The 24,569-nt window shown below is 41.1% G+C and overlaps 4 protein-coding genes across 8 annotated transcripts; all 4 read left to right on the top strand.

The window, feature by feature from the left end:
• The first annotated feature begins 11,272 nt into the window (after positions 1–11,272).
• Positions 11,273–12,427, top strand: LOC108148535. The gene has a single exon (XM_017275575.2). It carries the CDS (start codon positions 11,274–11,276, stop codon positions 12,348–12,350), a length of 1,077 nt encoding a protein of 358 aa, XP_017131064.1. The 5' UTR covers position 11,273; the 3' UTR covers positions 12,351–12,427.
• Positions 12,428–13,040: 613 nt separating this feature from the next.
• On the top strand, positions 13,041–14,062 carry LOC108148555 (seminase-like). Its single transcript, XM_017275605.2, has one exon. It carries the CDS (start codon positions 13,047–13,049, stop codon positions 13,974–13,976), a length of 930 nt encoding a protein of 309 aa, XP_017131094.1. The 5' UTR covers positions 13,041–13,046; the 3' UTR covers positions 13,977–14,062.
• An 885-nt stretch (positions 14,063–14,947) lies between these two features.
• Positions 14,948–15,553, top strand: LOC108148457. Its single transcript, XM_017275490.1, has one exon. It carries the CDS (start codon positions 14,948–14,950, stop codon positions 15,551–15,553), a length of 606 nt encoding a protein of 201 aa, XP_017130979.1.
• Positions 15,554–19,485: 3,932 nt separating this feature from the next.
• On the top strand, positions 19,486–24,089 carry LOC108148976 (putative polypeptide N-acetylgalactosaminyltransferase 13). Of its 5 annotated transcripts, none has more exons than XM_017276318.2 (8): positions 19,487–19,724; positions 19,790–19,947; positions 20,547–20,722; positions 20,787–21,250; positions 21,329–21,483; positions 21,649–21,828; positions 22,293–23,760; positions 23,829–24,089. In XM_017276318.2, exons 1-7 carry the CDS (start codon positions 19,593–19,595, stop codon positions 22,687–22,689), a joined length of 1,662 nt encoding a protein of 553 aa, XP_017131807.1. In that variant the 5' UTR covers positions 19,487–19,592; the 3' UTR covers positions 22,690–23,760; positions 23,829–24,089. The 5 variants fall into 5 exon arrangements, with proteins under 5 accessions (XP_041565553.1, XP_041565552.1, XP_017131807.1 ...); XM_017276315.2 differs by having other exon boundaries at positions 22,293–23,784; positions 23,843–24,089; XM_017276316.2 differs by having other exon boundaries at positions 22,293–23,784.
• Positions 24,090–24,569: the final 480 nt, after the last annotated feature.

Here is a 24,569-nt window from a genome sequence, read left to right as displayed (position 1 = left end):
GGTCACCGGGGACCTGAGGACCTCGTTGCCCATAAAGGAAGGCAAAGGCAATGGCAAAAACTTAAAGACAATGGCAGGCGGACGTAACAAAAACGTAATCTGCTCAACAACTTACTATACTTTGCTTATATAAGAATGGGGGTGGGGATCTGAAATCAGTGTTTGTGGCTGAGGGTGTGGCTCTGGGTTCTTGGTTCTTGGTTCTGGGTTATTGTCTTGGGCATCGCTGCGCTGACTGGCTTCTTCGATTCGAGGACGACATACGACACACGACAAGTTTTTGGAATAAAACCAATACAAGACGCTGGGCGACACACTTAAGTATGAACAAATAAGAAACTAAATAAAATGTCAGAGACACCAGCCCGAGGGGGCCTTGAATTGGCCGGACCAGCAGCACAATAACTGTTTTTGGGGAAGGTCTTAGCCAGGGTATATATGAAAATCTGCTTTGCCTTTTAAGTGTGAGCAGAAAGAAAACCAAACAAAAAAAAAATCGTATTTAATTTTTGGTTTTGTTTTGCCTTGTGCGGATTGTGTTTTTATTTTTGCATACAGCATCAAAGTTTTTGCTACTTGAAAATGTGAAGCAGATAAAAATAATGGAAAAGTTTTGCTCACTTTTTGTGAGAGCTGGTGGATGTGGATGGTTGGGACTGGCAGTCCATATAGAGCAATATGCTACCACGCCTTTTTTTTCGTATTTTTTTCTTGCCTGCAGCTGGCACCGACTTAAGGTGGCAACTACTTAAAGTTCAACTTTGGCTTAAGCACTCGCTGCAGGCTGCATTTCCAGGTGGCATGGTGTGACACCTTTTTGCCCGGTAACAAGGCCATTTTATTTATTACCCTCTGCCCAGTTTCTTTTGGGCCTGGCTTCCACTCTAGTGCTTAGTCCTGAATCAGCCCTTTTTATGGCCTCCATTGCTCCCACGAAGTCACTAAAAGTACTTAGGTATTAATCCTTTTTATTAGCTTTGTTTAATAATAAATTTCAGCTTAGTTGAACTAAACAAATTGGAAGTTCATCGAGTGCCTTCGAATGCTAATGATGAAGCAATTCTATAATTTCGCAATATAAAAAAAAGGAGTAATCGTGAGTGAGCTGGGAACCGCTTGAATGGGGATAATCCTCGGGGTTTCAGTGGGAAAGTATTAGCAACACCTAGCACTTCTCCTCCCAACTGACACAAATTGCAACTATGGCAGTGTGAGCCACAATGGCAACTAATCAGCTTTTTGTGCAACACGCGCGAGTGTTGCACGAGGTGGTAATAGAATGATTTGGCTCCGGATTTGCCTGCCAGACTGCACTATAAAAAAAAAAAAAAACAGATTAAAAGCAAAAAGTATGCCAATAATGAATACACATAAGGGAACTGGTTTTCAAAATAAAACTGTTGGGACAACACTAATAAAAGCTAATTTGCATTCTGCATAGGGACTGCATTTCCTAACTTCAGAATATGCAATTTTAAAGCTTTCTTTTAATTTAGATATTAAATTAAATTTTAAATAAGTGCTGATTCTTTACCGTTACCGTTCGATGACTTTAGGAGTTCGAACTTTTTAATGAGTGTAGGCTTTCAGTTCATAGAATATATTTACGACAACTTTTGATTGTTTTAGTCCTTATTATTTTTTGTGTGTACCTGAAACTTTTCAGTTGTTTCACTTTGGGGAGCCGAATTTCACTTGAAAGCGGCAAGGCAGTGAACCGTGTAGGTGGGTGCCCTCAGCACCACCCACCCACAATCTGCCACCCACTCAGGCGCCACCCACTGCACCAACACTCGTGGCTGTGATTTATTTACCGTTGAAATTATCTTGTTTTGCGGTTTGATGCATCGCATTGCCAAAGTAACTTTATTTTGCACTCGAAACCTTTTTGCACTGCACCGCGCAGAGATAAAAATTTACGTTTCGGCTTTCATTTTCTTTTTGTGTGTTCCTTTTTTTGAGTTTTTGAGTTTTCGTTTTTTTTTTTTTCGTTACTTTGTGTTGCTAACTTTTCAACTAACGTCGACTTGGGTGAAAATTGACTTTGCCGGGCTCCTAGGCGTTCTTTTAGTGCATAAAACTTTTGTGTTAGACTATCAATATTTGCGCCTGTGAGGGCGGACTGTTTATCTAGCTGCAGTTTGGAGTTTGTGTGCATGCTGCGGCCGAGCGGGGATTCTAGATGGTTGGCTGCAGATTTCAGATTGGATGGTTGGCTAAAACGCAACACTTTAGTTTAATTGGTAACCAGACGTGGAGCTGTGTACATTTTTAAGTAAGAGTTAATATTTAAAGGGTTTTTAGCTTCTGCCTGCACTGCTAATTTGACACTTGAATTTGAAAGTTTTGTGATAGTTGGAGATTCAGTTTTGGCCAAAGGTCGAATACACGAAAATTCCATATCAAAGCTCGACCACACACGTCACAATCACACGCATGTGGTTTTTGCAGGTGTAAGTGTGTTTTTCTAACCCACACCAGCACCAGCACCAGCACCAACCCACACTCACATGCAGATGAGTGTGACACCGTGTGTTTATCATGCTTAAATAGCTTACACAATTATAATAATCCTCACTGCCACTAAATGCAGACAATGTCCATGGAAAACACACTGAAACACACTGCACAATGGAACGAGCAAAAATCAATTGTCAAATTAAACAATTTAATTTTATCGGTAAATCTACCTTGTTGAGTTTTTCATAACCAACTATCCGGGATTAATGGAATTAAATAATGCATAGCAACTTCAGTTTAATTTGTTATCCATGATAACAATGAAGTTGATGCATCCCATGGTAGCAGCTAACTTTGTTTGCCAACTATTTTTGTTTGTAATTTATTTGAGAATTGAATATAAATTATTTACCAAAAAAAGCATTAAAAGCAGTACAAGTGAGAGAGTGCCCAACAAGGCGGGAACAAAGACTCAAACAGGGCCACAGACATGGTTCTGTAATTTTAATTAAAACAAACAAACGGACAAACACACGGATCGATGCTTACAAACATAATATATATATATATATAGAAGGTCCTGGCTGATTACATTTTAGTTGTATCGTTCAACTTTATCACATAATTGGAAGGGGCATGATTTGTTTGTTTGTTTGCTGTAGCTGTAGCTGTCATTATAAATTTCGTTTTAACCAGAACGGAAGAGGGTTTACTAAATTTAATGAGGCGATATCGCAGGTTGCAGTGGTTGGAGAAGTCACTCTAATTGGCAAAACAAAAAGTGTGCATTGTGAATCAATAATGAGTACAAATATCGAGTATCGAGTATTCAGAGTCCCCTTTGTGAGCCGTAATTTAACCACATGACCATTGATTGAGTTACAGGTTGCTGGACGACGAGAACTGTGACTGCGCCATTGCTATTTGCACATTAGTCCAAATTCAATAATAATGGCAAACGCAAAACAGAAACTAATTGCAATTTGCATACAGTTGCTCCGAACAGTAATTCACTTGTTTATTGAGTTACTTCTTAATTACAATGGCCGTTGCCAGGGCACACCGACATTGTTATAGTTTTTGGTTCTGGCTCTGGTTTTGGTCGGGACTTGGAATCTGAGACTGCAGGACGGTGCAGCCAGCTTATTTGGAATTTAATTAAACAAATTATTTGCCTTATACCTGTTCTTTAAATTTGACATCTTTTTGCATATTTTGGAATGTAGGTATATATATAAGTGAGGTGACTTGAACTCTTACTCTATTTATTTACTAGTTTTCTCATTTAAGTACACTCATGCAGGACTCTAGTATTTACTTTATTACAAAAAAATGTGTTTTTTCTAAAAAAAAACAAATTTTATAGTAAAGTTGAAACTTATAGGTAAATAAATGCTATAATTCTTACAGCTTTACATTTCAAAAATTGAAATCATACTATTTTTAATATATATTCGGAAAATATGTATAAGTTTTCCTAAAATTATGCTATTAAATAGTATAATTTCCACAAGACGAAAGGACGAAAGAATTTCTATCTTTCTGAAAGAAGACAAAACCTAAAACTATTTAATTATTTTTCAAAAATTCAAAAATTGTTTTGTCAAATTTTTAAATATTATTATTTATTAAATAAGTGCCAGCACTGCTGCAATGCGAAATCAGTGGTATGCTGAGTTCAAATGCAGGGCAGTCAACACGAAAACCGCAAATGTAACTATCAATTCGCATGCTTGACAATCTTGCCGTGGCCCTCAAAAGTGTGCTTGTATTATTGCCGAACTATTGGCCTGGTGAGTAATATCATAAATTCATTACCCACGAGGCAACCGGCCACGCCCCCGAAAACCACAAGCCCAGTAGCCACCGCAGTAATGAGCTTTCACATTTCACATTTCAACGAGTAACCAGGCGGCAGTCAGCTCATCATCAGCCTGCCAGTTGCCACGCCCTCATTACCGGCAATGACTATTGAAAAACGGTTGACCGAAAATGACGCGCAAATGTTGTTGGCAACACATTAAATTAAAGCGCCAGTAAACTAGCTCGCAAACCGCACGCGAAAATTTATGCATATAAATCAGGCAACGTGGACGCCGCCGTTGCCGCGCTTGCTGATTGACGTGTGCCCGTCAAGCCAAGCCCGGCAAACTACTGCTAATTTGTTGGACGGGGGTCTACGAACCCCCAAAATCGCCCTTACAAAATCTAAAAAAAAAAAAAAAAGAAACAGCCAAAACAGCCAAAACAAGGCAAACGCGGCCAAGCCAAACCAAAGCAAACAACAACAACAGCAGCAGCTGGAGCAACTGAGTGTGCGAGAAGCGAAATGTGCCGAAATTCCATCAAAGCGACGTTTTACGAATAAAACATTTGCATATTTTGATTGGACACGCCCAGTTGTGTGTGCACAGTGAGCGAGCAAACAATGGGGGGAGGATGATGTTGAGAAGGAAGGACAACGCTTTTGGGACGGTTTGGAATGCAGCTAACAAACTGCGACGTGCCCTACAATCAGAAAAACATATTGCCTAGAAGCTTAAAAATTGCCTATTATATAGAAGATTTTTTTTCTATATATTTATAGACATTTATGAAATTCTGCTTCCGCTTACATGATTTGGTGCTTGTAAGTGAATATGAACAATTAAATATTATATTTCTTTTGTAATTATACTAACATTTTTTTGTGTCGAAATCTAAATAAAAATAATTTATAATTTTAGGAATATAACATTAAAAAAAATATGATGTTTAAATATTGTTTTTTTAGGTAATATGAGACATTTTCAAATAATATGTCTAAACCTACTGCACCTAAACAACTAATTTTTGGTAAGAAAAAGTAAATTTCTTATATATGAGGAACAACTTTTCTCTAGGTGTAGGCTCAGACAACCCCGGCGGCAAAAACACAGGAGGCCCGCAGCAACAACAGTGGCAGTAGCAACAACAACATCAGTGGCAGCAGCAACACAATGGCGGCAACTATGGCTGCGATAACGGAATCAGGCGTAGGGCATCAGGAGTCGGGAATCAGGAGTCGGGAGTCGGGAGTCGGGAGCTGGACACGCCCACTGACCGGGGCGGAGCGGTCAACTCCCTGACTGGTCTATCATGCGGCTGACGTGACGTGACGCGGCAGCGATTTTTACACTTTGCACTTTTTTCCACAAACCGATACCCAGGGCATTTTAAAAAATTTAAAGGTTGTTTCCGTTTGGAGAGCTGCCTTTAATAAGAAGTTTTATGAATTACATTTTCTAATAAGGAAGGCAAAGTCCAAGCCAGTTTGTCATGCATTGAAAATTGTTTTATATTCAACATTTTTTTATTTTATTTATTGAGATAAAAAAAACAATATTTAGGAACCACTTTTTTAAGTTCAATTATTTTTTATATCCAATAAGAACTATATTCTATTACTCATCTATTTATTTAACTTATTAAGGACTGATTTTTATTTAAACTTGAATATTGATCACGTCGGTAAAACCCTCTAGTACTTTTCTTAGAACCTTAAAATTCTTATCAGCGATATTCTGTGACATTGCCTACGTAAGAATAATGGACAATAATTTATACATATGTCGAATGTTCCAACACAGAATATGCACGCTAAAATATGCCATAATGTCGTTCGGGAAAATAAGCACATTTTAACAATTTGTTATATTTTATTACTTAATCTAGCACAAGTCTATATAGCATTTCCTAGTCGATTCCTTAAATGATTTCCAGCATTTACTGCTTCTGATTTCGCTGGTCAGTGGCTCTTTGTATTGCTTTTGTTTTAAACGCGCTTTTTAGTTGAGCTCCATTTTTTTCGAGGCATTTTTGGCGTCGTCATCCGTCGCTGTCGTCGTCGTGGGCAATAAATCTTCATTTTCGCTATTAAAATGTTGTAATATTTTCGCTTGTTTTTTAACGCGTTACCGATTGTCCTTGTCGCTTGGCATTGCCGTCACTCACTGGCCGAAAAATAAATTTTTAGTTTTGGTTTAAGGACCGCCGACAGAGCAATAAATAAAAATAGAGAATAAAAATTGAATAGCTCGACTGGTTGGCTTAGCTTTTATTAGGGGATGCCGCTTAGATTTTGTGGTTCTAAACGGATTTATGTCTGTTCGTAATAGATCTATTGGTCGAAATTGCCAGGGCGATAAGCTACTCGATAGCAAGACGACTTTAGTGCGCATCTATCTAACCCAGCGATTGCTGATGTCATGGCTGACGCATTGCGTATACGCAGCGTGTCGCCGCCATTAGTGCGGTCTCTGAACGAGTCGGGCGGTGAATGCGCTATACATGCAGCTATCGTGTTGCGACCCTTATTGCATTAAAATATTTGACACAATTGCAGCTTTATGGCAATTTGCAAATTGCATTGCCACCTGCGGAGTTCGAAGCTTTGGCGGGTTGGCTTTGTGTGTGCTGTGTCATTTTGAATAATTCCCGAGTGCGTGACAACTTTTTTCACCTCGCCTCGCATGCAAGTCAATCAATCTGGTGGCGCGACATATTGAAAAGTAATTTTGCTTATCGGTAACCGAAATATTCAATGTTAAAATGGCACAAAACTTTGCAAATATACTTTAGATGTTCTCCCAGCAATGAACTAATAAATTTATTTACTAGGCATATTATTTTCAGGAACTTCCGCTTTACGATTAAAGCCCAAACCCAATTCACTTCCGTGCTGAGGTCATAAATCAAACTGTCTAAAATGGCATACATAAATTTTCATACTGGAAAAGGCATTTGCGATGAAATTAACACGCTGCGGTCTAGGTCTACGTATCGTTGGCTGTGATTAATGCAACGCGACGTATGCGTAACGTTTCGCTAGCTGTCTTTATTAATGGACGCTGATTTGCACATAAAGCAAAGCACATACATATGAGCCGAGCGATAAAATTGGTCTGGAGGGGGATGGCTGGCTGCCTGGCTGAGGTGCTGGGATTAAACTAGATAGCTCTGCTTAGTAGCAGCTCCCTGGGCTCAGGGCTGTGGCTTCTTGGCTGGAGCAGCTCCTGCTCCTGCTTCTGCTCCTGCTCCTTCTCCGGCATTGTTGTAGAGTCATTAAGGTGTAAATTATACCACTAATTAGCCATTAAGTAGCAAACGGCAGCAGGCAGCGTTTAAGCACGTACATGCCAAAACAAAACGAGTTCTGCGTGCTGTGAAGGACTTATAGAACTATGTAGGAACAATAAAATTTAATGAGCATATATAAAATGAGAGAGTGAAAAGTAAATTCGAACAGATATACACAGCTTAAAGATGCCCCAGGGCTTAATCCTTTGCCAGTTGGTAATGCTTATATATTGAACCAGAACAGAACGGAGAACAGAGTCCAACAACAAAGCAAGTGCGAGAAAAACAGCAGAAATAGTTTGAAAAAATATTGAATTCTTGAGACATAAACAAAGTGAAGAGGAGCTATAGAACTCCGGCAGACTAGTGAAGCAGAAAATCGAAAATTTATACAAATATGTTGAAAGAGCGAGGGAAAAGAGCGGAATCGGAATCGGAAAATATAGCAGAAGCGGCGCTTTGGCGTTCGGGAAATGTGCAGCGGCAAAAGGAGCAACAAAAGGAGCAAAAAAGAAGCAGTCCTCTTGTCTATGGCCCATGTGCTTCAGATCCAGAGTGTGTGTTTGTGTGTCTATGGTGTTTGCCATGGCTAAATTTGCATTTATTTTCTAAGGGTATGTTCAAATGTGCAACGAACTGTGCTTGAGTAGAAGACAGGCGAGAGCCAGTGCAATCAAAGACGAAGCCGCCATCGCCGAGATCGCTGCTTCAGCTAGCTCCTTTTCCCAGCTCCTTTTGATGCTCCACTTTTTTCGTGGCCTTCGGCATTTCGTGTCCATTGCATCCAAACCCACATGCACATCCACATCCACCCTTTTGCCGTGTCCATCTGCAAAATGGCACAAGATAAATGTACTCGCACAGCTGACCCTGCAGCCACATCCCAGCCAGAGATCCATCTGGAGATCCAAACCATCGAGTCGGCAACAGCCTTTGCTTTGATTGCCTTTAAAGCGTTTTACTCTGTTCTGTTCAAAATTCAATTTGCCATTAGTCGTTCGTGGGCCACTTGTAAATACAAATAAGCTAAGCCAGCAGCACCCCCTTCTGTGTTTTTCATTGCGTCATGCTGCATAATGAGCTGCAAAATCCTTGCTCGGCTTACATGGCGTGTGAGTGACATTTAATTTGCCGTCAACGGCGTTCGTATAAAATTTTAAGCGGCGCCCTTGCGTAAATTTACCCTTAAACTAGGTAAATATATGGGCTTTTGTTCAAGCGATGCATTTATGCAATAATATTGTTAATCTTAATTGGACAAAATTTAATAATCCAAAAGAATGTGAATTCAAAATAAAATGTAAGCAATACAAAAATGTAAGCTAATAAAATCAAATGTTTTCTTTATTATAGTTTACTGTAAAATATTCCTGTGTTATATATGTTTTTAATGATTATGAATAAATACAAATTTACTAGTTATATTCTTTATGCCAAAAATGTCAAACGGTTTATTCAACAGGGGTTATTTATTTGTATAGCTTTTACTATATCAGCAAAATTTGCAATGCAATCTAAGAAACATTACACTTGAATAAGTTATGATTTAGAATATAATAGTGACTAAATTTAAGGAAAGTTTTGTTATGAATATGAAAGAATTTAAATGTATTATCACATCCTTAATGCCAAAAGTGTCTTCAGGGATTTCTTATGTTTCACACCTTCCATTAACAAAACGCGACTCGTCTTTTGTTTCAGATTGGCGCGCATCCAATTAATGTTAGATAGCCGACAGCCCGTAGAAGCACTGAAATCCGGGAGTAAACCGGATCCAGCACGCATTTTACAGCTAATAATAAATGACCCGAGGTTGCTTGACTTTGGGCCATGTTTTTCAGCCGGGCACGTTCGCATAAATTTCGACAAGGCCGTTGAATATCCTTTTTTTTTGTTGCTGTTCCCCAGTCAGGTGTGCGTCGTGCGTCGTGCGTAGTGCGTAGTGCGTCCTGTCCCCTTGAGTCGGCCCATAAACATAATGACCAGCTATTATGGCCGGTTGGCTCGGCTTACACATGTTTGCCGGAGAAGTTATGTGCCAAGTGTAACATATTTTAAATAATTGATGAGCAAACCCGACCCGGCAGCTGTTCCAGCGCCATATTTGCATGGAAAAGCCTTTGTCCGCCCATCAATTAGACGCACTCGTCGTCGTCGAGCCTGTCGACATGGCTGTCACTTTTTGCTGTCGTCGGCAGAGAAGGATGCCTTTGGCTCTGGCTCTGGCTGTGGCACTGGTCGTGGCACTGGCCGTGACTCTGGCTCCGGCTCATCCCCAGCCGTTTTCTTTGCCACAGGCGGTGCATACATTACAAACACTTCAATTTCCGTCTGCCAGTCAGAGTCCACTTCAGAGAAGGATTCGGAATCAGTTTTTTCTCCGACCAAACGATCTCCTTCGTTGCGCCACCAGACAACTGTAATCAAAGCAAATTAATTATCTATGTCCTTCGATGTGCGGCGCTTTTTATGCAGCCATCTAGCTTGTATAGTAGACTGGTACCTTTCAAGCCTTTCGCATTGCGCCTTTCATGTCCGGCACAATGTCGTCTGGCGTTGTCAGCCGAGGTCCACTCCCACCTCCAATTCCACTCAGCTGTCTGGCTCGCAAAAGGCAAGAGTTAAATGACGGCCATTGATGCCTGGTTTATAATTCAATGTGCAGCCACATTCTGGCCATCCAGCAATCCAGCACTACAGCATACATCACAATGCGATGACTTCCCTTCTTTCACACACTTTCTTAGTCTGCAAAAAATGCAAATGCCAAAACAATGAAAGACACGGCAAATAAAGGACATTCCGAGAATTAGAGATGAGTCCGTCGATTGGCTTTCATCAAAAAATTTTTAATTAATATTGCTGCAGACGCACTGGGGAAAACACTAAATAACAGAAAACAAAACCAAATTTTGTTAGAAGAGTTGAAAAAGCTGTAAATCAACAGTACATTAAAAAATTTTTTGTTTCCGCTTTAAAGTTATTTATTATTAAAATTTATTTTGCATGCAACTGTAAAAAAAAATTAATTAGCCAATAAATATATCAAGAAATTTATATTTATTAATTATTTAAATTGTTTGCATGCAACTGTTAAGGAAAAAGTGTAATTAGCCAACAAATATATTAAAAAATTTGTTAGTACTTAAAGACTAGCTTTTTGGCAATCTTTGTAAATCTTTAGGCAATTGCTGTCGAAATGTCGAAATGAGTCGATTGGCATTTATCTAAGGTTTTAATGACTATTTCTGTCAAAGCAAAAACTTTTTTCCTAAGGTTGGTTTTAATTATTAAAGTGTGATAAAAAGGAAGCCAACAGAAATTAAAAATAAGATTTATTTTTTTTACTATTATTGCATCCAACTAAAAAATTGTAACTACCCAAAAATATATAACATGATATGGGTTTACATATAGTATTTAGCCCTTTGCTGCCTATCACTAATTCAGTGATTTATTTAATATTTTGGTGAATAATAATAATGAAATTTCAGAAACAGCTTTTTAAAGCAATAAAGTAAGCATTAGAAACTGAAAGTATTTCTTAAATTTTTTTCTTCGAGTAAAGCATTTTTTTCTAAGAAATTATGTTTTTTTTTTTAGATGCATTTCTGTTTCCTCGCGTGCAGTGAAACTAATTAGCTTAGCTATCAAAATCCCTTTTGCCACGGAGAAACCAGATGAGTAGTTCAGCTTAGTGCCAGTTTTGTATCATCATGCGACACTTAATCACATGCATTTGGCTCGTTATAGGACTTCAATACACTGCCTCCATGTGGATGAAAAAGTACGAGGAGAACTACCATCGACCCACTTACTACAACCGTCACCACCCGGCCAGAAAACACGTGAACTACGATCGAGAGGCGCTCGAGTCCCGGAGCATACCCGTACCCAAACCCACAGTCAACCGACAGCCCTTCAATGTCGACACGGACCAAAGCTACTATGTGAGTGTGCTGAACGAGGGTTCGGTGATCTGCTCGGGGGCCCTGATCTCGCGCAGGATGGTCATCACGTCGACGCACTGCTTCCTAACGCCGGGCAGCGATGCCACGTACGAGTTCGCAGCCAAGCGTATGACCATTTTGACTGGCGTGGACGCCCCCCCAAATCCAACACCGCACCAGGTACTGGCCTTCTTTATGCCCGTGAACCGACGCGAAGGGATCGTCAACTATGTGGCCCTGCTGGCCCTGGCCCAAAAACTCGATCGGAATACTTACCGCTACATACCGCTTAACAGGAAGATTCCCAGGGAGGGGGATCAGGTCATGATGGTTTTCGTTGACTCACCGGACTACCACATCAGCCACTACATTACGCGAGTTCTCAACTACGATCGCTGCCGGGTGTACTACGGCCTGAAGGAGTTCTTCCACGTGTCCACCTTCGAGACGGGATTCTTTTGTGTGCGCAACAAGCGGCACTCGCTGAAGACCACCTGTTTTACCCGACCCGGCGATCCCTTAATTGTGGATAACAAGCTGGCGGGGATTAACATATACGGAGAGCACTGCGACGAGGACAATGACTCCGTCAACATGGACATATATCTACCCATTAGGGGCGTCATACCATTCATCCAGACGGCCACGGATGCCCTGAGGGCCTTCACGGGCACCGGTCCGTTCAATGAATCGATAATGGGCAACCTCTCACCGCTGCTCGAGTCGCTGGCCAACAAGAGGCCCAACATTTACGTGGGCAACAAAGTGCCCCAAATTCCCTTCGACGATCCGCGAAATGGCGGGGAGCTAATATTTGATGTTGAGTATGATGATAATTATTAGTGAGTAAGGCCCAACGAAAAGATGGATCAAAATTCAAGCTTCGTAAGGAATAAACCCTAATAAAAATACTGAAATGATGTGCCCTAGCTTTTGGTATTGAAGAATAAAGGCTTATTTCTTAAATGGTTCGCCAAAAAATTGTTAGGTTTTTAAGAAAATACCAATACCCAATTTTGGGGGTTGATAAGGTTTGTATGTTTTTAAAATGTACAACTTAAACTTAATAATGAAGATGAAAACCGCTTCATTTGGTCATCAAAAATCCGGCTGAGGCGTATCGAATTAATTTTACTGAGCGATTAGTTCATCGAAAACTATTATCGGGCCAGTAACAATAACTTCATTGAGTGATGATGCTGCCCTCATTCTGGATTTTTCAACTCCTGTTACTCGGTGTTCTGGTCAACATCAATTCGGAGTTGGCCAATCCTAAATATGTACGGGCCGTAAAAAGGGCGATGCGCAGATCCAAACTCCGGATGCAATCCAAGGGACTTCAAAATGGGTCATGAAATCTTTAGGCCCAGCTTAAGCCGAACCAAATAAAAAAAATATCGTGGTTTGTTATACATATATATTCATTGTCATTCGTTTGTGGCATTTAAAAACAGATTAAGCGTTTTAAATTGATTTAAAGAGTAATTAGCTCGATGACTGCTGTTATGGGGTCAGTACCAGAAAATTTCTTGAGTCACAATGCTGCGTGCTCTCTGGATTTTTCAACTTTTACTTTTTGCCCTGATAAATGAGTTGGAATCGTCCCAGACGCATTACCATCGCTATATGCTGGCCAACTATAGAGCGCAGCACAGTCCAAAGACCCAGATGGACTACAGACGACGTCGGACATCGGAAGTCCAGGAAGAGCAGATGGGAAGAGGAAGAGCAGTCCAGGAAGAGCAGGATGAACGTAAGGCACGCTATGGCACCTCCAAGGAACCCGTGGTAATGCTAACCAAATCTCTGAGGAAAGTGCCGCTGCATGAGTTGATGGTTCGCATCTATCAAAAAAACAAGTATGCCTGCATGGGAACGGTGATTTCTGAGAAGCTGGTGGTCACGGCAGACACCTGCTTTGAATCTGCGGCCAACGATGTGGTGACCATGAAGATGTTCGACAATTCAGTGCTTGATGGGCACCGAATCCCAATCAACAGCACCTATCTAAAGGGTGCGGATCCCTTGCTGACCACCATCGAACTTACCAGTCCCCCGAAAAATTCCAAACTATTTGGTGACACTGTGAAGCTTTGCAGCGCCGAGCTGGAAAATTACGAATCCGTTGAGCTGCCACTTTGGATAAGAAGTCGCCACAGCATTCACTCGCAAATATCCTATGTCCTGCCGATCCAGGAGTGCCGGCACCGCATGAAGGATCCCAACGCCCATGTGACCATCAGCACCATGATCTGCGCCAAGAACATGAAGTATACGTCCCATTGCCAGCTGGCCATCGGGAATCCCCTGATCCACGCCGAAATGATCTGTGGAATCAACGTGGCCGGCCACAACTGCCCCACTTTCACGGGTGTCGATCTGTACATTAGAATCTACGATGCCCTGGATTTCTCCATACGAGGCATGGAAATCATTAAAAACTCCCGCATAGAAGATACAATACTTTAGTGGATTATAAACACCCTGTTTCGCTGCAAAATAAATAATAATAAATTGGCTGGCTCCTCTTGAATAATGAATTTCAAGCTTAAGAATACACTTAAACCTGTAGTTAATAAATGCATAAATAATTGATTACGAGAAAACGCAGTAACAATTTACAAATTGGTTCCAATTTCTTTAGTAAAATGCAAGTAAAGTACAGGGAGTATTTTAGTCTTGAAAAATCAGTTTCAAACGTGGTCATGTTGAGAACAGGAATACTATTTCTATTGACTTTTCTGTGCTTAACCCATAGTTCTCAGAGTGATATGATAGCTACTGGTTCAATGAAACATCACCGGTTGAGGTATATATTGGGGGAATGGCGTCCACACTTTGGCTATAAGCCCAGTCACTACGCAAGAAGTCATGGCTGACTTGATCGATGCCTTCAGGATCTGGTGACTACTTATTTCAATTAAAATATTAAATATTTAATAAAGTTATTGCGGTGATAGACGTATTGTACTAGACCGGCCATGCATATCTTAAAAATGGATTATTTTAACAAATTGTAATTTTCTAAAAAAAAAATTTAATGATCTCTTAACACTGCTAAACAAATGAAGGACCCCAAAAAGTGGATCGTATATTCCAAAAATGCATTATCAATAGTAAAATATAAAAAGTTTATCATAATAAAATATTTCCAAACATAAAAAAGTTTTATTTAAAAACAGGAGTATTTGTTCTAATGACTTTAATATTCGCCACCGAACTTACAAAACTGCTGAGCCGTAAATAATTATTGCGAAATAAACCGATTATGAATGCCCAAATTGGTTCCATTTCATAAAAAGCGAATCAAATGGGAGGCATGCAAATGAATATATTTCAGTCCCCTGAATTTAGTTTCAAAGGTGGCCATGTTGAGAAGGCGCATATCTTACCTAGTTTTGCTGTGTTTTTTAAGCCACGTCAAACTTCTGATGGGTAGAATGCGCACTAGACTGCCTCTAGAGGATTACCTGGTGCGTCTGATGCTCCATGACACGGTCATCTGCAGCGGCCTCATTGTGAATCGGCATCAAGTGCTTACAGCCGGTGTTTGCAAGCCGGCTCATAATCAAGAACCCAGAGTTAAAATAGTACTTTTCGACAACACTACAAACACTATAACGCACAGCACTGTGTCCAAGCATTACACAGCCAAAGATGCCAGTGATCTGCTGATTCTGCTGCATTTGGGAACCGAACTGAACGAAAGGTTCTCCCAAAAGCCACCCATCTGTCGGGATCGACCTCCACCACATGAGGATGTGGAGTATTGGAGTTTGAATAAAAAAGGGACGATACTGCGTAAGAGGATCACTCCCCAAACCTCAAACTCGGACTGCAGGCGTCTTATCCACGATCCCGACGGAGTGGTCATCGGCAATGACACCGTATGCCTGAAAAACAGTGATTTATCCGAGCGATGTTTGAAAAATTTTGGTATACCTTTCGTGTGGCGCAACACGTTCTGCGGCGTTAATATCCTTGGACATAATTGTCAAATTCACGGAAAAACGGATATCTTTGTTCGCCTGCTTAACGTTGATTGATTTGATCAAGCTGTTTATTCTCAGCATTAAATGACTGTGCTTAAAACAAACAGTTTTTTTTTCAACGAATAAAAATATTTATTTAAATAAAAGACTATTTGCAAGTCATTTAATTTGAATTTATTTGTACTTTAAGAATGCTAGTGCTACAAGATTAACTTATAATTAGGGCACTAGTGACATAATGTTACAAAATAACAAAATTACAGCGTTCATGTCAATAATACACTTACCAAAGGTTATTTCTTTCCTATTACATTACAATTTTAGTAATGATAATATCATTATCGCCTTATTTATTGAGCTCATTTCTTTTAAATGAAACGGTGCCCAAGCCAAGTTTAGACTGGCGAAGATCAAATAAAAACAATTTTTTATGTGTTTCAAATATGACATTAAATTGTTCTGCCTCATTTCCTTTCGGTTGGCTGAGGTTCAATCAAATTAATGAAAAATTGCTGCCTCTGCCGCCATCGAAATCAAAGTTCCCCAACAAGAGCCATTAAACGCGCAGACGCTTAGCAATATTTTCCGGCAAAGTCCTTCGGCTCAGTGTCATTGACAAAAAAAAAAAAAAAAAATCTCAGTCGAATGAATGAGAGCAAACTGTACTACAGAAGTACAAACAAACACTGAGATGAAGTGGCAGTGGCAAAAAAACGTTTTGTATTGCAGCGATAATGTCATCAAGTAAAGTACTCCGTCGGGCATAGTGAAAAGTTCTAGTCAATCGCCATAGAGGACATAATGTGACTGAGGGATTGGGGGTCTGGGGGTTCTGCGAATATGGAGCTACATTGGAGATGTTGACAGGCGCATTCAAACTGTGTAAACATCATTAAAATGGTTTTTCCTCCATGAACTCCTCCACAAATCGAAATGGAAAATCATTGAAATTATATTTCCACCCATGTGTTCTGTTTGCTTTTTTGATTTTCTTTTTGATCTTCTGCATTCACCCCCTAGGAACGAGGTCTTTGCAAATTAGCCACATATCACTTTATGCTAAAAGCACTTTGTGAAATTAAACTAAATAATTCAAGGGCGCGACCGCAGTTACTAGAATGAGGCTCAAATAAACAAATAAAATTTGCGCCTCGCAATCTTTTGTTTTGTTTTTTGCAAACATTTTCAAACTGACACACGCACTCAGACATACTCCCGAATATGTGGCTGCAGCTGGATATGTAAATGTTTGACAAGAAAAACGCGGTCGTCTGCTCGAGGGAGAACTCGAACTATGCGTAGCGAAAAAATATTACCATGCACTTAAAAGAAAATAAGTTAGACACAGATCGCTGGGAGTAGGCAGCAATAAAATTACTTGCTTTCCTTTTGACTATGAATTTTAGTTATAAAATAAAATAACAAAAAGGTTAATTATATACCCAGAAATTTGTATAAATGGCTTTCTTTTAATTAAAATTAATTATTAAAATCTATTAAATCGTTAATAGCCATTCATCATAAACAAATTCCCTAGGATTTTTCTCTCTCTGCGTTAAAACGCATTTGTATGTGTGCGCACGTCCTTGGCCGTCGACTGTGCATATGTGTGTGTGTGTGTGTCTGTGGGTGTGCGTAAAATTTAACGATAATACGCAACAATTTCGAAATGAGTGCACCCTGCTAAGCGGCTGGGTCTGCTGAGCATTTCGAGTGCAAAGAAAGCAATTTCCTCAATATTCTTTATGGCAAACAGGACACGGCGAAAGCGAGAGAAAGAGAGAGGAAGCAAAAGAGAGAGGGAGTGAGTGAGAGAAGGAGAGAGAGGGACAGTGGCAGTCCTTACTGGTTTTTTTGTTATTATTTTCAAAGTTCCATGAGACGCTTGCTAATAAAATTTTAGAAGCCTTGTGCCGGGCTGTTAGCATTATCATAACGCACACACAACAGCACCAAACACCCATCTGTGTTTGTGTGTGAGTGGCCGTATAATAATCATGGCCGACACACACACATTGACATGCCACATAGACGAGAACGCGACGCTATCACACACACACATTTACATGCCACTTAGGCATTGTCGCCCATTCCTTTGACTAGCGTTGCGTATACGCCGCGTTGTGCGTGCGCCTTATAATTCATTTATTGGCATAATTTCGTTTTATTTTTATTTGTTTTACGGCATTTTGCGATTGCCCCTTGATAGGCGAACGCCAAAGCAAAGATGTGAGAGAGAAAAGCGGCAAATTGAAAACATATTGAATATCGTATGTCGTATATCGTATATCCTGGCCGCCCTTGAATTGCCCCGGCCACTCAATTGCTAAGCTGCACACGCGGCCCGGGATACAATTAGGTGTCCTGCCCTATGCATTCATTACAAAGCACTTTAATTCGTTCGAGCTGGAACGCATAGATCACGCCCGGCTTAATAAATTCCCACGCCATTGCCAACGGCAGCGGCAGTGGCAACGGCAATGGCAACCGAAAAACAATAGAATCCTTGGCCAGTCGCTGCCACTCAGTGGGGGCGTATGTCTTACCTGGCACCAGCTGAAATTGGAGTTCTGTCTGCACACTTGTCTGGTCGTTGGCGACGTGACTGGAAAAATGCATTTCCGCTGCACGTAAAAACTGCGAGGAGCCACCAAAAAAAAAAAAAAGAAGCACGGCAAACTGAGAGCGAAGAGGAAAACGAGAGGCACGTAAGTCAATCAGCAACTGGGCAGCAGGACCACAGCTCCAAGGACCAAGGACCAAGGACCAAGAGCATCCTAACAACTAAGTACAACCCTAATGCAATGCGGAAGTCACACTCCAATTTGGCCCGGGAATGGCGCCTGATTTTGTTGCTAACTGAATGAGTTACTTCCGCTTTGCCTAACAATTTTAAATAAAATCACATCATCCGAGAGAAGGGCAGAGGCAGCAAACTCGGACTCTAACCGATATGGACAATGGTGTCTGTGTATAGCAGTTGCTTTATCCTTTTCTTTCTGCCAGTATTCCAGATGTGAGTGTGAGCGTGAATGTGCATGGTCTTTGAAATATTTATGGCAGCAACAGAAGGCCATAAAAAGGCAAAGTCAATATGCGAGTGAGCCACTGAATCTCGACTCGATGAGAGCTCTGGCCATTTGCTAGCCAATTTAATTCGCCAGCGTCGATTTATTTGCCATAGGAAATATAGTCTATATTTGCAAGTCCATCTCATCACAGTATTATGTTTTCCACCCAACCAAATTATGTTTGCTGTTTTGAGGGGGTTTGGGAAAATAAAACAAATCAGTTTATAATGAGTGGGTGGAAAATTGTGCAAATCATTACACTCAATTAATTGCTCAGGCAAAATATGAATTGCAATATATTTCCACGCCTGCATAGACAAGATAAATAATGCAATTATAATGCAAAAATAATGTAAACAAATGAGCTGCTCTGCTCTTCCCGTGGCAAAAGTCGATTTATTAATTACTTGTAAACGATTTTTGGTTTTGTTGAGCTCTTTACAAAATAGTTGCTGGTATATCAATAACATTCAATCACAATTGGATGGATATAAAACCTGGGAATGTTTGATAGCGAATTGCGCCAAGGGCCATGAATGAAACAACATCGATAGCATGCTTGTGTAGTGAACACACTCCTCTCTTAACCCCATAAAGCCCCCGCAGAAACTGACAGCTCATGGGTAATAGATAGTTTCGTTCGGTGCAATTAACACCTTGCGAGCTGCTCACAAATATTTGCTGAACTTATCAAACATTTATCAATGACAAGTGTGACAGAAAGCGATGATATGGTGTTGGCGGGCGAGTCACGAATGGGGCATTCGACACAATATCGCTCATTCATTCTGCATGTGACGACACAATCAAAGCGGGGTAAGTAAAAAAGCTGACAGAAATTAAATATAGAAACCCACCTTTTTGGCTGAAAGTGATAATATGAAAGGCGGCCGAACAGAAGCCAAAACGCTGAAGGCGTGAAGTCTCAATCTCAGCGACTTAGTTTCGCTTTCTGCCCCGACTTGTGACCACTTGGAAAGAAACACCATGCGGAATCGCTTCAGTTGCTCCCTAAATTTGCCATGTTCGCCGGTAGAAATAATGGTCGGCCGCGCCGTTGCATTTTCTATATCTTAGCCTTTCTGTTCTCGCAATTTCTATTCATTCTCATATTTCTTCGCAGTGAAAGCTTCGATAATGTGCCATTCCGCCAAGTGAGTCTGATATAGAAAGAATATAATTATTAATACCAATCATCTCAATCGAGTCGTTTTCTTAGCAAATAAAACATGATAACGACAGTTGGGATCACTATCTGGACTGGCGTGAGTTTATTTCTTATACATCAGAAAGGTCTGCGAAGTTTTACTTATACAATCTTAACCTGAGTAACACTTTGGGAGTAATACGTAAATTGCCCTCAACAAGGCATTACAGGTAAGAAAATGAGTTAAGTTTTTTAGAGCTTCTGATCACTACTTTGGATTATAATAATATTATCAACTCCAAGAGTTATATATTTTTTGAGAAATACAATTTTTGCCTATAAAGTCTTATAAATGACAATGCATTTATTGATATTTATTTAAGAAATTAAGCCATTTTCTTTCAATTTAAAACAAAACATTTATTTTTAATTTTGAATCTTATCTAATGAGAATGCTATAGAATTACTCTTTAATAATTTATTTTTCTATAATCCGTTTCTGAGATCTAAGCTTAAATCTTATAAGGAACGCTCCATTTATTAATATTAATCAAGAAATATGGCAATTTTCTTTTATTTAAAAAAATTTTAATTGTTTAAGAAAATATGAATAATATTTTTTTCACTTGCTTAGGTAAACGCACAATTCAGTTGATTTAATCCCTTGCGGAGATTTCTGCATTAATCGATATTTTCTTAGCATTTCTTTTAATTTTAAAAATGTTTCAAAATTAAAAAGTAGTTATTTTGATCTGCAATGGTAAATGCAAATGTTTAAGGTATTTTTTCGATTTAATCTTATAGTATTTCTTTTTGAATTTCTCCTTAGCTGTGGCTACCGCCCCCGTAAGCTTCCGCCGCCTTCGAAAGCCAATGTGAGTGTGGTGATCAGTTTTCACAACGAGGCGCGTTCCATGCTGCTGAGGACGATTGTGTCCCTGCTGGCTCGCACCCCCGAGGACCATCTGCACGAGCTAATCCTGGTGGACGACGGCAGTCAGGATGGTAGGCCATCGAACCCACTCCGTTTCCAGCCATTAATGCTACCCACTTATGGCTTAATTATCAGTGACCCTGCTTAATGACCTTAGGCGTTGGATGGGCGGCGTTTTCGGGGCGAGGCATCGCCTGGGGCTGCAGTTCCTCGCAAACCGGGAGCGGATGGGTCTGATTTGGTCGCGCAACAGGGGCGCTTCGCTGGCCAGCGGACACTATGTGCTCTTTCTGGACAGCCACTGCGAGGTGAACGAGGGCTGGCTGGAGCCCCTGCTGGAAAGACTCGCGCTGAATCCCCAACTGGCTGTAAGTCCAGTTCTGGACCCCATTGACCCCCTAACTTTGGCTTACCGGAAGGGCAATGAGCTGCTAAAAGGGGGCTTCGATTGGTCCCTGCACTTCCACTGGCTGAGGCGACAGCTGGCCGAAAAGGAGCTGCCCGAGATGCCGTTCAAGAGTCCTGCCTTTGCCGGCGGCATCCTGATGATGTCACGCGAATGGTTCCTTAAGCTCGGTGGCTTCAACTCCTATCTGAAGGTGAGCAAACCCAATTAGCCGGTGTCAAGTGAGCACTAATTGCTAGTGTCAATCGGACACTTCCTTATCCCTCTGCAGATCTGGGGCGGTGAGTCCATCGAGCTGGCCACTAAATTGTGGCTTTGCGGCGGACAAATTGAGATCGTGCCCTGCAGTCGAATCGGACACATCTTTCGCCGACGGCATGCCTTCGACTTTCCCCCGCAATCCGACGCCCAGGAAACCTATCTGCAGTGAGTCCAAAGTACAAAGTCCATAGGTCGGGGATTAGGTGTGAAAAGGACGCACCGCCTCTGGTATTTTTTAATTTATTTCAGCACAGCGTCCGTTTAATATAAACATTCCAGCCGCATGCTGATTGGATTCTCCATTCCCCCCTTTTCTTCCACCCACTATAGCAACTCCAAAATCATAGCCGAGTCCTGGCTGGACAAATATAAAAATATGTTCTATGCACTGAGGCCGGCGGCCAGACGAATTCCATTGGATCACACCGCCGACGAAATGCAGCAGTTGAGCAGGCAGCTCCAGTGCCAACCGTTCGAATGGTATCTGAGGCATGTCAGTCCCGAACTAAGGTCAGTGCACTGCAAAAAAAGATTGACCCTGGTTGTCAATAAAGGTTTCTGGCATTAAATGTAAGGACGTTGTTGAATATTTTATTCCTGAAAAATGTTGGCTGCGTACAAATAATTATTTAAGTTACATCAATATTCCAAATTTCGGTTACTAAACTATCTAGCTACTAGTAAAATTTTTGTTTAAATATTATGTCAATACGACTTAAACATTAAAACAAAACCATTAACAGATAGTTATTATTCTACAAAATTAATATGCATCACAATAGTCATAAAATCATCATAATACCCTAAACGTTTGAAGATTTAATGTTATGCTATTATGTTCAGAAAAATTATTAAGGAACTCATTTGATTATAAATATTTTTTGGGATTTATGGTTACATTTTTCTTTTTGTGTAGTTATCTGAGTCCTGATTAATTAAAAAAAAAAAATAACTAACCCTGAAATGATCCACAGGATGCAGTTTGAGGAGTTGGCTGCCACGGGATCGCTGCGGAATGGGGATCGCTGTCTGCATGCCAGACAAAAGGACGCCCAGTTGATCCTGGCCAGCTGCCACCTCGGCGATGTGACCCAGTGGAGCATGTTGCGCAGCAGTGGACAACTGAGCACCCAGCGGGAACTCTGCCTGGGCGTGGCATCCACGAAGCGGATAACCCTGGAGCCGTGTGGCAGGAATGAGACCACGAGGACGACCCAGCGATGGTTACGCCTCAGCACCCATCTTCTCCATGCCGGAACACTCCTGTGCCTGGATAACCCGCTCACGGACCGACTGGAGCTGAGCGTTTGCCGTCCACATGCCCCCTCGCAGTCGTTTCAATTTGCATTGGAAATGGAGACACACACATAAACTTGGCTAATGATACCACATAGTTGATACTTGATATCTGATACCAGATACCCGAATTGATATCGAAACTGAGCCTCTTAGTTTCTGGAGTTCTGGTTTTGGTTTTGGCTTTAACTTTGGTTTTGGCTGTGGCTGTGTGGTAAAGGTAAATCCCTGGGCATGCAGGTAAATCAAAATGCTGACATGTTGTGCTAATCTCTGTGAAACATTTCCGCTGCCGGAGCAGCCGGGCCGTAGATTACAGGGGAAGCAGTAAATTATGGCGCCATAGACATATACGGAAAGGTGCGCCGCGCCCAACTCCAATGTTTCCCGGTTTTTGCTGTTTTGCAGCCTTTGTTGCGGACTTGGATGACTATCAAGACTCGCAGCGCTTCCTGTCGCATCCGTCACACGGGAAGGGACACAATAAGGGGGGGCGTGGCAAGTATAAAAGCCAACGACGCCGCCTTGTTTAGGAGTCACTGTCATCAGTCAGCGAACAAAAGCTGCGAGCTGCGAGCTGCAAGGAGTCGCAAATGTAATTGAGTTGATGACAATGCCACTGACTGCCCGGCTCGCGCTTCCGGCAATTTGATGGCCTCCGGATGCCGGTCGACAAAAAGCGGCGACTCCGGAAACAAGAGCAAATAAAACAGAAACAGTAGCAGTGGCAGTGGCAGTACCAACAATGCCAACACAAAACAGAAGTTCATGGTGTGTCTGGATCTGGATCTGAATCTGGATGTGGATGTGGAAGCCCCCCCCCATCCACAACCAAGTTGCAAAGTGCAGTGGCAACTTAAGATTTGTTTTGTTTCACCATTCTTGCGGTAATAAAGCGTAAAAGTTAATTTCGTATCTCAACAATGGCAACAAGTGTGTCCACAGGGCACTGACAACTCAGCCAGTGCAATATTTTGCTCACAATAGCAGCAGCTGCGCCAGCTGCGCGTAAAAATCGCATTTTTCACGGAACTTAATAAAAACAAAAAGCCTTCGGTGGCCGTTTGGGAAAGTCTAACAAGTTGCAGTGGTTGGGTTTGCCTCTTCTGGTTTCCGCAAACTTATTGTCCTGCACCTGGAATGCAGGTAACAACAATAAAACGTGTCTCGGTAATAAAACGGCGAAGCACTAGAAAATTTAATTTTCTATAAAGTTTGTCCTGTCCAGGTAAAATAGCTGGACCACTTAAAGGGGTCACTTCTTGAGGTGGATTTGCCCCAATTTGTATTGCCTCTGAAAGGCTGGATGGTTTTCTAAAAAGCTGCTTTATCATCGTGGACCCCAGCGAACTGGAAACTGAGCCCAAGGACGAACCTTAATTATGAGCGCTACCATCAGCCATCCATGCAAAACTTGATTATTCATTTGAAGACTCGTTTTATTATCTGCATAAATCTTTGCCGAACGAGACCAACCAACTTTCTGTTTACTTTGTTTGGGGTTTGGTGGGGGCCAGGCCGAAAAGAAAGGAAAAAAAGACTAAATGGAATCCATCATTCAATGGCGTGGCCGCATTTAAAAGATCTTGATTAAAAAACGAAAAAAGGGACTGGGCGCGGGGAGAAATGGTGAAATGAAAACCAAATGCAAACTCAGCGCATTCTAAGTGCGACGGCGGAAAAACAAAAAGGATACGAAAATCGCGAAAAAAAAAACCAAATCGGTGAAGGCTAAAAAACTTATAAGCCGCGAGCGTAGAGCGAAGTTGCGGCAGCAGCGTTTAAAAAGGGATTTCAAAATTAACGTCCATCGAGCGGGAAAAAGTCAATTTGAATGATTAAATAGCGAAAGCTGTGTAAAAGTTGTGTCGCCGGACCGTGTTCGACCCCGCAAAAAATCCCAAACTCCACCATTTTCAATCCAGAACCCGAAAACAGAGAAAAAAGCGATTAGT

Source organism: Drosophila elegans, unplaced genomic scaffold, assembly GCF_018152505.1.
Source record: "Drosophila elegans isolate 14027-0461.03 unplaced genomic scaffold, ASM1815250v1 contig_476, whole genome shotgun sequence".
Classification (NCBI taxonomy): Eukaryota; Metazoa; Arthropoda; class Insecta; order Diptera; family Drosophilidae; genus Drosophila; species Drosophila elegans.
This window is presented reverse-complemented; position numbering and strand designations above follow the sequence as displayed.

Coding starts and splice junctions, on each gene's coding strand:
- LOC108148535 (XM_017275575.2), top strand. CDS start 11,274: ATGCGACACTTAATCACATGCATTTGGCTCGTTATAGGACTTCAATAC.
- LOC108148555 (XM_017275605.2), top strand. CDS start 13,047: ATGCTGCGTGCTCTCTGGATTTTTCAACTTTTACTTTTTGCCCTGATA.
- LOC108148457 (XM_017275490.1), top strand. CDS start 14,948: ATGCGCACTAGACTGCCTCTAGAGGATTACCTGGTGCGTCTGATGCTC.
- LOC108148976 (XM_017276318.2), top strand. CDS start 19,593: ATGTTCGCCGGTAGAAATAATGGTCGGCCGCGCCGTTGCATTTTCTAT. Junction 19,725..19,789: donor ATAATGTGCCATTCCGCCAA/GTGAGTCTGATA, acceptor TCGTTTTCTTAG/CAAATAAAACATGATAACGA. Junction 21,484..21,648: donor GCCCAGGAAACCTATCTGCA/GTGAGTCCAAAG, acceptor CACCCACTATAG/CAACTCCAAAATCATAGCCG.